This window comes from Astatotilapia calliptera, chromosome 7 (assembly GCF_964374335.1).
Source record: "Astatotilapia calliptera chromosome 7, fAstCal68.1, whole genome shotgun sequence".
Classification (NCBI taxonomy): Eukaryota; Metazoa; Chordata; class Actinopteri; order Cichliformes; family Cichlidae; genus Astatotilapia; species Astatotilapia calliptera.
The window spans coordinates 41,695,147-41,707,703 of record NC_137428.1 but is presented as its reverse complement, the minus strand read 5'-3'; the positions used below and the strand labels follow the sequence as shown (position 1 = coordinate 41,707,703).

General features: G+C 45.3%; 2 protein-coding genes across 6 annotated transcripts; both read right to left on the bottom strand.

Moving 5' to 3' along the window:
- Positions 1 to 387: 387 nt before the first annotated feature.
- On the bottom strand, positions 388 to 7,253 carry LOC113026318 (BTB/POZ domain-containing protein KCTD9-like). Of its 2 annotated transcripts, XM_026174968.2 has the most exons (12): positions 7,072 to 7,252; positions 6,819 to 6,940; positions 6,470 to 6,513; positions 5,235 to 5,328; positions 4,805 to 4,863; positions 4,607 to 4,735; positions 4,466 to 4,533; positions 4,296 to 4,391; positions 3,878 to 4,027; positions 3,451 to 3,556; positions 3,197 to 3,330; positions 388 to 1,517 (listed from the first exon to the last, which is right to left on the bottom strand). In XM_026174968.2, the coding sequence occupies exons 1-12, from the start codon at positions 7,117 to 7,119 to the stop codon at positions 1,401 to 1,403; spliced, it is 1,167 nt and encodes a 388-aa protein (XP_026030753.1). In that variant the 5' UTR covers positions 7,120 to 7,252; the 3' UTR covers positions 388 to 1,400. The 2 variants fall into 2 exon arrangements, with proteins under 2 accessions (XP_026030753.1, XP_026030752.1); XM_026174967.2 differs by having other exon boundaries at positions 4,607 to 4,863; positions 7,072 to 7,253.
- Positions 7,254 to 7,999: 746 nt separating this feature from the next.
- LOC113026319 (E3 ubiquitin-protein ligase MARCHF5-like) lies at positions 8,000 to 12,481 on the bottom strand. 4 transcript variants are annotated; one of them, XM_080303680.1, is made up of 7 exons: positions 12,413 to 12,481; positions 10,286 to 10,355; positions 9,680 to 9,879; positions 9,364 to 9,494; positions 9,125 to 9,296; positions 8,546 to 8,712; positions 8,000 to 8,430 (listed from the first exon to the last, which is right to left on the bottom strand). In XM_080303680.1, the coding sequence occupies exons 2-7, from the start codon at positions 10,321 to 10,323 to the stop codon at positions 8,287 to 8,289; spliced, it is 852 nt and encodes a 283-aa protein (XP_080159806.1). In that variant the 5' UTR covers positions 10,324 to 10,355; positions 12,413 to 12,481; the 3' UTR covers positions 8,000 to 8,286. The 4 variants fall into 4 exon arrangements, with proteins under 4 accessions (XP_080159806.1, XP_080159804.1, XP_080159805.1 ...); XM_080303678.1 differs by having other exon boundaries at positions 12,370 to 12,468; XM_080303679.1 differs by lacking the exon at positions 12,413 to 12,481 and adding an exon at positions 10,601 to 10,619.
- Positions 12,482 to 12,557: the final 76 nt, after the last annotated feature.

Genomic DNA, 12,557 nt, shown 5'->3' with positions numbered 1-12,557 from the left:
CAGACACCAGACTGCTAGCAAACAGAGCAGATTACATCCTGCATCCATTCAGGGAGAAAATGAAGAGTCATTTAAATCGTGTGGGGTTTTTTGTACGTGTGAATCCTGAATGTGCTCATCGATGTCAGATGGCACACTGATGAGGCACGAGCATCAGACAGGTCTGAGATTTATCCTCCATGCTTTCAGACTCTGCCAACGGCATTAAGGTGCAAACTTTCTGAGAAAAACCTACTAACATCAAAGTTAAAGAAAAACCAAAGAAAATAAGAATAAACTGAAATAAGAAAACAGGAACCTGTAATCACTGATTTGGTTCATGCAGATAGAAACATCCAATTCGGACATTTCAGTTCTGGTCCAATAAACACACAGAGGGTGATAAACTTAAGAAACAACAGATTTATTAAACATAATGAAGAGCAGAGGAGACACCCTGCCTCACTCCTGACAGTCACTAAAATCTCAGAAACACTGACGTTTATGTTTTATTACAACAACACCTGTTTCTGCTTCTTATTAAAGGCTCATTCCAGTTTATTTCAGCCTGCTGCACCTCCCACGCCGAGGGGAAATCAGCCGCTCAGAGGTGACATGAGGAAGGTAAAGCTGGTCCCAGCACCACACTGAAGGGGGTGATCAGGATTGACTTCTCATTCATCCTCATTTTTCTTCCATGAAACTCTTTGACATGAAATTCTGTTTGCATCTACATGATACAGGGAAATGCTCACTGATTTGAAGCAGGTATAATGAAAAATAAGACCAAGAGTAGATCCTTGAGGAACATCACAGAGCTCAGGAGCTGCACTGAGGCCTAGTTTGTGATGAAGGTTTTTTTTTTTATGAACTGTCAGTGATGCAAAGAATAGGTCCCCTTTAAAATATACTATATACAATCCTCAACCACAAACCTGCGTTACATTTACAAAAAATAAATAAAATTAAGAAATACTGCACGCATCAGAACTTCAGACGTGTCTGAAAATGCTGAAATAAAGCTGACGTTATGAGCAGCCACAACATTCAAGCCTCTGCAAAACACCGAACATCTCACTGGGATCCAACGGGTCCTGGTGTTCAGGTGGACGTTTCTGACACGGTCCACTCGCCCAAGCATCACAGTAAGCCAAGCATGGCACGCCCCTGGTGGCAGCAGTTTCCCACAACAACATCAAACTGCTCAGCAGCAGCTAAGAGAACAAAGAGCCTAAACTGGGTTTAAGGAGGTTAAAGCAGAACGAAGAGGAGCCACCGCCTGTGAAGAAGCTTCAGAGTAGGAACAGCAGGTTTTAATTTTGTGGCTCACCCACTTTTTTGGGTCGAGAGCAGAAAAAAAAAAGTTTGGCATTCAATGGTCGGTGTGGCACTGTGAGTGTACATGGTTATGGAAAACGGGTTCACCGCACGCTCTGAGACATGTGTAGAGGCGTAAGCATCTCCTCAAAGATGGCACCCTTCACGTTGGAGCCCCGCAGGTTCGCCTCCTGAAGGTCGCAGCCGGACAGGTCGCAGTTCTGCAGGAACAAGAGAGAAAATGAACCTGAAAGCATCACGGACAGCCCGTGCATTTCTGGAGCTCATTGAAGTTTTTATGCATTTGTGTCTCCTCCACCTCCTGAAGATTTCTTAAGTTGAATAAATGGAGCCAATTAAATTATATTAGTCATGCTTCTCTCCAGGTACTCCGGCTTCCTCCCACAGTCCAACGGTGTGCAGTTAGTGGGGTTAGGTTAACTGTAGAGCTGGGCGATAGAACGATGATATGTATTGCAAAATAACTTTTTCTCGATAGAAAAATTAAACTATTGCGATAGACCTCACCGCTCGTCCTCTTAACAAAAAAAGGAAGAACAGCCAATCCAAATAAACTAGCGCAGAGCCAAACCAATCACAGCCGCAGCGTCACATCAGGTGACTTGTTATGTACAGCACAAGTGCCAAGCCGCACATGTGTATTTGTTTGGGAAGCAGCCAGCCGCCGTGCCGCCTGGGTAACTGAGGAAATGAGTGTGCCGACTAGAGAAAAATCAACCGAGAGCGTGACCGAAGGTTACCGAAGAGAAAACATGATGGTTCCAAGGCCGGAGAGATTGTCGAACGGAAGAGCCATAGAAGTTCCGTAGTGTGAAGGTATTTCGGCTATTTCAAGTCTGACAAAAAAAAAAAAAACAGTAGCGTGCACTGTAAATTGTGCCGAAAGCAAGTCTGGAAATACAATAAAGCGGTGCATGCTCAATCTCTGACTGGAAGCGCTAATTCGTCATTCGGCTTTTGTCAGACTAAAGTAACTGTTAAAACTGTTTGAAAAGCTAAGCTATACAACAAGGAGAGATTGAGAATTTCCTTTTAGTTCTCAGTTTATTTGATATTGACAAAAGTTAGTCAGTTTTGTCTGTTCTTCTGTAAAACAAACTAAGATTTATTTTTAGAATTAATATTTTGTTTCTAAGTGGAATTGACAATTTAGTCTGTTTCGTTTGTTCTATTTTGAAACTTAAACGCTTTAGCGGCTGCCTTTTGTGTAGTTTGCAATATTTGCCTTTATTTATCTGAAAAAGTCTCATGTTCCTTAAGTACATCTACCCTGTTGAACTTATTATGGGAAATGAATATTTAAATCAAAACAATACTCGTGAGCAACGGTACATTTAAATCTTACAAATATAGTTATTTGGCTTATATCGTGATAGATATCGTTATCGCCTGAAATGAAAAAAACATATCGTCATATGAAAAAAACCTTATATCGCCCAGCTCTATTTAACTGGTGATTATAAATTGCCCATAGATGTGAATGGTTGTCTGTCTCTGTGTTAGACTGGCAACCTGTCCAGGGCATACCCCGCCTCTCTCTCCAAGACAGCTGGGATAGGCTGCCCCCCGTAACCCTCAGTGGGATCATTAGAAGAGAATGGAAGTGATCATGTCTGACTGAAGCTGCGTCATCAGCTTTTTAATGTTACAGGTCAGATTAAATCACATCTTTAGCATTTGGACCGAGCACGAGTCCATGGCTCAGTCAGTCTTCCCGCACAGAAAATACATCTGATTCAGCGTGGCACAGGCACTTGCAGTGTGATGTGTTTAGGAAGCGAGACATTTATCAAGCTCATCAATGTGAACAGGACACAGGTCAGATCTGTTTTGAACTCCAGCCTCACGTGTGAGTGTGCGTGTGCATGTCTGTACGGACCTCGAGGTCAGTCCCAGCCAGAGTCGCCCCCCGCAGGTTACAGTTCTTCAATTTGGCATTCTTTAGCGTGGCGACTCTCAGGTTGATGCCCGTCATCTGACTTCCCTCCATGTCCACACCCTTCAGGTTGGCCCCTGACCCAACACACACACAAAAATATAAATCTCTCTCTCTCTCTCTCTCTCTCTCTCTCTCTCCACGACAACCAGTGTCTGTGCGTTTATCTATAGATGGTTTGTGATTGGCTGCTTCACCCTCCAGGTTGGCCTTGACTCCTGCAGGATCCTCAAAGTTGCAGCCTCGCAACGACGCTCCTTCAGCGTTGGTGCACAGCATCTTCACGCCCTGCAGGTTGGCACCCTGCACACACACACACACACACACACACACACACGATTCTGACAGAGGAATCAAAGCCAGATACAGCAGACACCTGTCCCACCTGCCGATCTGAACCCAGAAGAGTGATCAGAAACAAGTGTCAAAGTGCTGCAGGTCATTCAGACTGTGACAGATGATCACCCAGGTGCTCAGACACCAGGTTGAATCATCAGATTGTGAAAATTAAACTGATCTGGGTTCAGTTTCTAACAGAGCTGTGGAGATCTCCTGGGCTGTTGAAACTTTGAGGGCTCAGAGTTATTGTACACGACAATTAGGTGATGGTGGGCGGCGACTCACGTCAAGGCAGGCCGCGGACAGGTCGGCTCGCTCCAGGTTGGCCCCGCTCAGGTTAGCGTGGGTCAGGTTGGCTCCTCTCAGGTTGGCCATCTTAAAGTTAATGTAACGCAAATCCAGACGAGAAAGGTCGGCACCGGTGAAGTTCAGACCCTGAAACAAAACCCACAGAGCGCCCACTGTTACTCAAGTTACCTGTGGTGTCTTCAAATGCCTGACCAAGCCAAGATAATCTGAGCACAGGTGATCACGCCCCCTCACCTGTCAGGTAGCTGCTGTGGGTAACCAGCAGGTAGGGAGTGTTAACTCGACCAAACACAGAATGGCCGATTCACAGAGGAACTGTTTGGTTCCCAGGGGTTAATCTCAGCTAATGCTGTTGTTACCATGACAACCAGGTACACAGACACACAGTGCTCACCTGACAGCGCAGCTCGGACTTTGTGGTCGTGGCCAACAGGAACCTGATGAACTCTTTCCGGGTCAAAGGTGAGTGATCGTCAGGAGGCTGAGAGGACTGAACACAAAATACCAATCACAGCAGAGTACGCGCACGCGCACACACGCACGCACGCACGCACGCACACCCACCTTTATAAGGGCCTCCAGCTGTTCGGCAAGCTGCTCGATCCCAAAGAAGCGGGCTTCCTCGAGCACACCTGCACAGGTAAGAACACTGTTAGCAGGCTGTGTCTATGGGCTGAACGGGCGCTGTGAATTTATGTGGCGTACCGAGGGGGTTGATCCCCTCGTTGATGATGAGCTGTCCGTGCCGCAGGTAGTTCAGGATGGGCTCGAAGTAGTCCGGGCTGCGGTCGATCAGGTATGCGCCCTGGCGGTCACGCTTGTTCGCCCACACGTCTGAAACGTGCGCATGATTAAAGCACGCTGCACATGCACCACTTCCTGCTGAAGTGAAGCTGTGCTCACCTTTCTCTCTGAACATGTGGGCCAGCATACTCTCCGGCTCCTTACTGACTAACGTGCTCCTGAGCAAGCAAACACACACAAGATACAGATTAACAATGACCTTTAACCCTCCACGTCAGGGAGGTTCAGCTTCACAGAAACAAAATCATGAAATTTGTAATAAAGCTCAGGACAAGCTGATCAGCAGCCTCTGATCACCATCAGCAGCCTTCAGGTGAGTGACAGAATAATCTGGATATTCTGCATCGCTGTGGAACAACAGCGGCCCCAGCATGTCACTCTGCACATTACAGCACCTCCAACTCCACTTTTAAAGATTTTGACTTTGACAGCTGAGCGTCATTAAAGACTGATTATTAAGGTCATCACGAAAACAAAAACAGCCGATTTAAATCAGTGTAAAACCTGCCGTGACGACGGTTATGCTTACCGCGTCGTCGTAAAGCAGCGTCCACCGACGTTGAGAGTCAGCCAATCAGTGTGAGTCTGATCCTTATCAGGGCCTCTGGGGTCATCCTGAGGATCTGGACAGGTGAGCGCACAAGTAGCATTAGTGCAATAAACATGAGTCCAATCAGCTCTTTTACCAGCAGACACCAACAGGAAGTCTGCACAAAAGGTGGGTGGGGCTTATGTGTCAGATTAGGGACATCATTTGGATGTCAGAGTAGAAAAGAAAAAAAAAACAACAAACAAACAAAAAAAAAACAAAACCCCAAAACAAAACAAATCAAATCAAATCACTTTTGTCACATCACATGTGCAGGCACACTGGCACAGCACATGCGAGTGAAATTCTTGTGTGCGAGCCCCACAAGCAACAGAGATGTGCAAACACAACAACACAAACGAGCAAAATACAAGAATGGCCAACCTGAAACTAATAAATATATGTACAATATATAATAGTGTATGCATTTCTGGATGTGTATACTAAATATTTTCCTACGTGTGTGTGTGTGTGTGTACACATTTTTACAAATTAAATAGTAAAAAAAAAAATAAAAAAATTATATAATAATAATAATAATAATAATAATAAAATATATAAAATATACAGAGTTGAATATGTGCAAAACAAGTGGCATTTATATACAGTGTGGAGTGCATAATGTTGAAGTTCCAGTAGTGAAGCTGAGGTGTCTATGACGTGTTCAGCAGTCTGATGGCCTGATGGAAGAAGCTGTCTCTCAGTCTGCTGGTACGGGACCGGATGCTGCAGAACCTCCTTCCTGATGGAAGCAGTCTGAACAGTTTATGGCTGGGGTGACTGGAGTCCTTGATGATCCTCCCCGCTTTCCTCAGGCAGCGCTTCCTGTAGATGTCTTGGAGGGAGGGAAGCTCACCTCCAATTATCCGTTCAGAGCACCGCACTACTCGCTGGAGAGCTTTGCAGTTGTAGGCGGTGCTGTTGCCATACCAGGTGGTGATGCATCTGGTATGCTCTCAATGGCACAGTGATAGAAGGTCCTGAGGATGCGGGGGCTCATGCCAAATCTTTTCAGTCTCCTGAGAAAGAAGAGGCGCTGCTGCGCCTTCTTCACTGTTTTGTTTGTGTGTACAAGTTCAGAGCATGTGCAGGAACTTCTGCACACTCTGAGCTCAGAGTCAAAAACACCCCAGCAGCACACCTCTGACCCCTGGGCTGCAGGTTATCACACTCACCTTCAAATGAGTCTCCCTCAGAAACGTAGAGCACATCATCGTCTCTGCACACACAAACATAGGAAACAGTGATGGTCGGGCTGTCTCAAAACAAACAAACACACAAAAAAGGCAGGCATATACTTGCATATTAAATAAACATAAAAAAATAAGGTATAAATAAACAAAAGTGTGGAATCATTAAAATGATCTAAAATTAAAAAGGGATTATATCTATGTGCCCGGTTTTTATTGTCACTTGCGTCACTTTTTGCCCTCCACAGGAACATTTCACCGCTCACAGGTGGAAACACCTTGAACGCCTCTGCAGTTCCGTGGATTCACTGTTACACCTGCACAGGCCCCTCACCTGATCAGCGCGATGTCGTCGATGAGACCGCCGTTCCCGTTGTACACATTGGAGGCTCGAATGCCCAGCTTGGAGCCGGCCACACACAGCAGGTCCTCCAGCGATCCGTACACGGCCACCACCTGCGCGCTCGCGGACAAAACGCACCGTTACCGCTTCCGCCCGCCGAGAGATCCGGGGGCGTGCTGGAGCGGGAACAGGCCATTTTTGTCCCCGCCAGCACACAGACTCCCGCCTCACGGTTATAGCTTACCTTCCCGTTCGTGCACGTGCCGTTAACGAACAGCGTGACTCTCCTCATAGCGAACAGCTTCAGTCGAACCGGCCGCTCCCGCCCGGGAAAGGAACTCCTTCGGCCACAGCAACAAGCGCTCTCCCTTTCCTCTTCCACAATCCGCTCAGACACCCAGCGAGCCAATCAGCGGGCCAGACTGGAGACCGACAGCCAATCAGTGAACAGGGGGCGGGGCCTGTCCCTCACGGATTGAGGGACAATTAAAGTATATTTTATCTTAAAGATTTAAAAAAAAAAAGTATCCAACTAACAAATTAAAAGTAACAGAATTTATATTTAGAATCAATATTTAGAATCAAATAGAAAAAAGTGAAGCAAATAACTGAACACGAAAAATAAAACAAAGTTAGAAATGTATCAAATGATTAAAATAAAAGCAATGCAGACCTACACAATTTAAAAGTGAAAGCAGAAGCAACACCCCTCAGACACTTCGCTGATACTGGTTTGAACTTCTAAGTTTAATTCTTCAGCATGCTGCTGGAAACTGGTTGACTTTGACATTACATCATTATGACATAGTCATACAGCTGCTGCATGTGTCAGCTGCCTCCATGCCAACAGTAAAAATGTGACTGGAGGCCACCTGAGTGCAGCTTACTCCCCATCATGTTTGAGATCTGAGCTCAGTGAAATCAGAAGATGGGTCACTGAGGCCATAGAGGGATGGCGTTGTCAGCCACAACCCTCAGGTAGGCTGCGAGCCCCCTCCCCCCCGAACACAGTGCTTTCAAGTGTCACGTTAAAGTTTTGAAAGGGTCAATTTGAAGCACACAAGCTCTTTAGAGTTGCATGTGATGTAATATTACTGAGTGGAGGTTTTCATTATACCTGTATAAATAATAATAAATCAAAGGCTGTGAATAAAGATGACAGACATCCCTGATTTAAAGAAAAAGCTTTATTAAAAATAATCCATATGGAGCTGCTGACAGACTGCAATCAGAGCAATCAGCTAGTTAAAATACACCAGAAACACCATAGTCCAGTTACAGTCTAGTTCTGACCCACTGGGTTCCATAACGGTGTGAGCAGTTCAGCTTGAGGTCGTATTGCAGATCATTTGACCAGTGTGAGGCAAGACGCAGTATCAGTGTTCACACTGTCTGGTAAAGACAGTTTAAACTCCTCCAGGATTTAGTTAAAAACAATTCTGCACCATCATCTCCGCCTCTAATTGCCGCTGCCATCCCTGTGGCGCTCTGCTCTCTGAACGTCACCATAGTTGAGGATGCGCCTGCCGGCATGCATGATGAACAGCTGCTTTGTGAAGTACACCTTCAGCACACCTTTGAGCAGCACGTAAGCACTGCCACCCTGTGGAGCAGACACCAGTAAACCAGTCAGTACCACCGGCTTCTTAGCCAACCAATAATCTCAAAGCGTGTTACAGAGCACATCATTCTCCAATCAGAGGTCAGAGTACATTCACCAGCAAAGCGCGCTGCAGGTGAGAGGTCACAGACGGGAACAGTAGCTGCCCAGTTAGAACAGCAATGGAGGGAAACATGAGTGCGCCACAAAGCATCCTGGAGGTCAGGAACTGACGCTTCCCTCTGGGCTCATCCACGGGAATGGGGGGCAGGTACTGCTGATTATCTGTGGGGAGGGGCAGACTCACCTTTAAACAACAAGCTCTGACAGAGCAATTCCTCATGATAGCGAGCAGAGTCAAACAGTAACACTGACGTTGCAGCGACAGATGTCTAAACTAGGACAAGAACATCAGCACAGCACCCCCCTCTGACTGCCTGCAGTACTGCACATGCCATTTACAGCAAACCTTGACGGACTTTACAAGGTCATTTGTCCCGTGGCAGCAAATATGGCACAACTTAGAATTCAGTTTTATTTATAACCAGTGAATAACAAGGAAATTTTATACCATAAAGAATATAAATTCATGAGTTAATCAGCACACCTGAAAGAATATAAAAGGTCTTAAAACATTTAACTTTAAGTGAAACTGCTCATGCATCTGCACTGCGACATATTCCGGGTGTGCATGTACCTGACGGCAGCTTTGGTTCGTAGCAGCATTTCTGCCACAGCTTCAAGACGCAGTCATTCCAGCGGACGGTCTTCCCAAGAATGAGCAGTACAGGGATGGCGGGCAGGCCGGAGAGCAGGAGCACAGGCCTTGCTCCCCGTATAGCCATCATACCATTTGCCCGTCCCATAACCTGTAGAACACGAGGTGTTGAGGACTCTGCCAATGTGATGCCCTTACAAGACGTTCCCTCTGTGTACCTGCACGACAGTCACAGCGCCGTAGCTCAGAGCTGTCCAGTACGCCGTCCCAACCAGCAACCCAAGGGTCCCATATGGACCGATGGCTGTCAACGTTCTGTCCACCACTCGCAGAAAGTCCACCAGTGGGCCTGAGGAGACACAACCCAGGATCAACGTTAACCCACTACGCATTCTCCACTGACAGGACACACCACCCTTCCTACACCTGTTAAACACCATGTGTTCAGTTTCTCCCTTTGCCTGAAGGGGTAGTAGAGAGCTCCACCACACCTCTGAGGACCTATGATATGACCCTGAATAAGTTGACACTCACCCATCTGTGGGAAGATGACAGAGTACGCCACCTCACACAGCTGACATCTGATTGGCTGCTGGCTCACTCTCAGTCTAGTGTCCAGCCAGTACTGCAAGCAGGTCAGGTGCACCCACTTAGTGCTTCCTCTGCACCTGCAGGGACTCAGCCACTCAGCACCGGGGTCATCCTGCTCTGTGGCAAAACACACCCAGCAGTGCCTGAAATGAGACATGAATGAACCTCAGCTTCAAGTTCGCTCATGAAACAGTTAAAAGGTGTTAAAACACACAAGGCCTCACTGCAGCTGCACGACTTGTACACAAGACGGCAGTATAGCCCCTGAATTACCCAGAGTCACCACACACATGAAAGAGTTCAGCCTGAAAATGAGCCGAGCAGCAGAACAAAAATAAAATTAGAAAAAGTTAAAATTTTACAAAAATGTCTTCATAACAATTCTCAAGGAAAACAAAATGTATTAAAATTTAGAATTACAATCAGCATCTTAATTGCAACAACTGAAAGAAAGTTACTGGAACATCTGCATACACAAAAAAGTGAAAGAGTTATTTTAACTTCTTTCAGCTTTGTGGAATTAAAGTTCATTCTGAGGATAAATCTTACTTCTCAGATGGCTGCAGAGCCATGATGTTACCAGGCATAGTCTGAACCACAGCAGGCTGCTCCACTCAGTCTGGAGTTAAAGGTGACATCGTTAAACAGATAAGGGAAATTAAAAAAAAAAAAAAAAGTTTAAAGAAAAAGCTGCGACTGTCAAAAGATTTAAACTTAGGCATCATTTTAATGACGCAGGAGAGAAACAGACAATGCTACAGAAATACTCAAGAAAACTGCTAACATGCATTTAACCTACATCTTAATTGTAATCGGTTGGAGTAAACTTCTTTAAACTGCAAGGGGGGAGGCAATAACACAAACCTTTAACACTTCCAAAGAAACCATCAGAGAAGCAGCACAGAGTGAAAACACGCTCTAATCAAAAACTGATGATCAGGCAAACTCCAAAAACACGGCAGTGCGTGACACGTTTGCAAATAATCAGAGTTCAAAACCCACACCTGCGTCTAAAAACAGACCACCATGTCCATCCATCTATATTAAACGTGCCAGCGTGAGGTGGTAGCGAGTACATTAGAAAATGAAATACAATGAAACTTAAAAAAAAAAAAAAAAAAAAAAAAGTACCGACACGGAGAATGCGTTTTGTTTATTTGGACACGGAGAAAGTACGTTCAAATTAAATGTCTGATGTTTAAAAAAAGTGACAGCGGGTGAGATAAAAGCGCAAAGCCCCTTAGCCTCGGACTGCGGCTAAGCTAATGGCAGGATGTGGGTCAACGAGTGCCCAGATTTCTGACAGGGATCCGAACCACCAACCCCGAGGTCCGTCAGAACCTCACACCTATGCTCAATCACATCTCCGCTGTCTGTGAGCACTCAACCAGCCAGCAGCTACCTTACATAGATCATGTTTTTACTTTGCAAGTTCTTGATTAGGGGTGGGTTTTGATTATCGCTTTTCTGATTACAATCCATGCTAAATTGAATAAAGTGATATTGATTCATTAAAATCCCGTGTCGATTTGTAAATTAACGTTATTATGCCTGAAACGCCAGCATCTCAGGTTAAACCTCACAACATGTCGTCAAACACCATGCAGCTAAAACAGTAACTGGGAGCAGGTTTACGGATTCTGCATACAAACGTGAACACAGAGCGCGGACCCGACGCGTCAGAGTCAGATTTTGGTGTGTCGTTGGGTCCGCGCTGTTTGCCTCTTTTTTTTTTCGCTGGCTTCTGCAGCTGCAGGTTTCATAACTCTGTTTACATCTCTAATTAAGTCTCACATGTGTCAGCTTTCTTTTAATAGATACGAAATTATGGATATATACTGTTAAATGATCAGAATTGTAATATTTCTGACTGAGGCAAAACTTTCCAGATTCCAATCAAATTGAATCGGATCCTGTATCGAATCAAAATGATTCTACAAATCAGTGACGATGCAGCCGTACTCAGCTTCCTAAGCATTTTCCCTTTCCAGTTCACAATCAATCCCACCCCTAGGTCAAAAATATGTATAGGAATTGGCCTAATCTAATATTTTGTATGAACCTGTCCAGCTGTCCAGTGATTAAACGACAAGTAGATGGAGGCAGGACTTCACAGCAGGGGCATACTCCATAATGTGCTGTGCATTCTCATATGTATATTATATATATATTGCTCACTTATTGTATTTAACAACATCAAGGAGTTATGAGCAAAGAAAGGCCACCATAGTGCATGTTTAAATAGGGAAAGTTTATTGATCAAAATGTATTACGCAGATACGCATTACATTTTTTTTCAGCCCCCAATCGAGAAAACAAAACCAATTACATGTTCAAAGCAACGGAACGGTGGCCCAATATCAGAGAGAACTCCACTCTTGAGTGAGCAGTGATAATTGAGCAGTCCGTTTTATTTTGCAGATTCAAGCTGCTCTTCAAAATTTTCACCACCAGATGTCACCGGAGAGGACTGTGTTGAAAAGCTTCGAGTAATGAACCGTTTTTCAATACAAGCTTCAGTGCTTCGGAAAGCTTCATTTGGCCATCACTAGTTTTTATAATTTAGCTAACAGCACATTAGCTACTAACCTACATATCGCGCTGGCACAATACAGCACTTCTACAAAGCTTACCTGTTAAAACAGCGCGTGCCACTGCCGTAAACCCTCCACTCACCTGAGAAATGCATACCGCTCGAGCCCAGTGTCAGCTGTGTTTTTATCATTCCCCAGGCCCCGTGGACCCGCCCACTTTGGCTTTTTTCTAGCTTTCTGATTGGCTGGATCCCGTGACACTGGTAATGCCTTGAGGGTACCCGGAA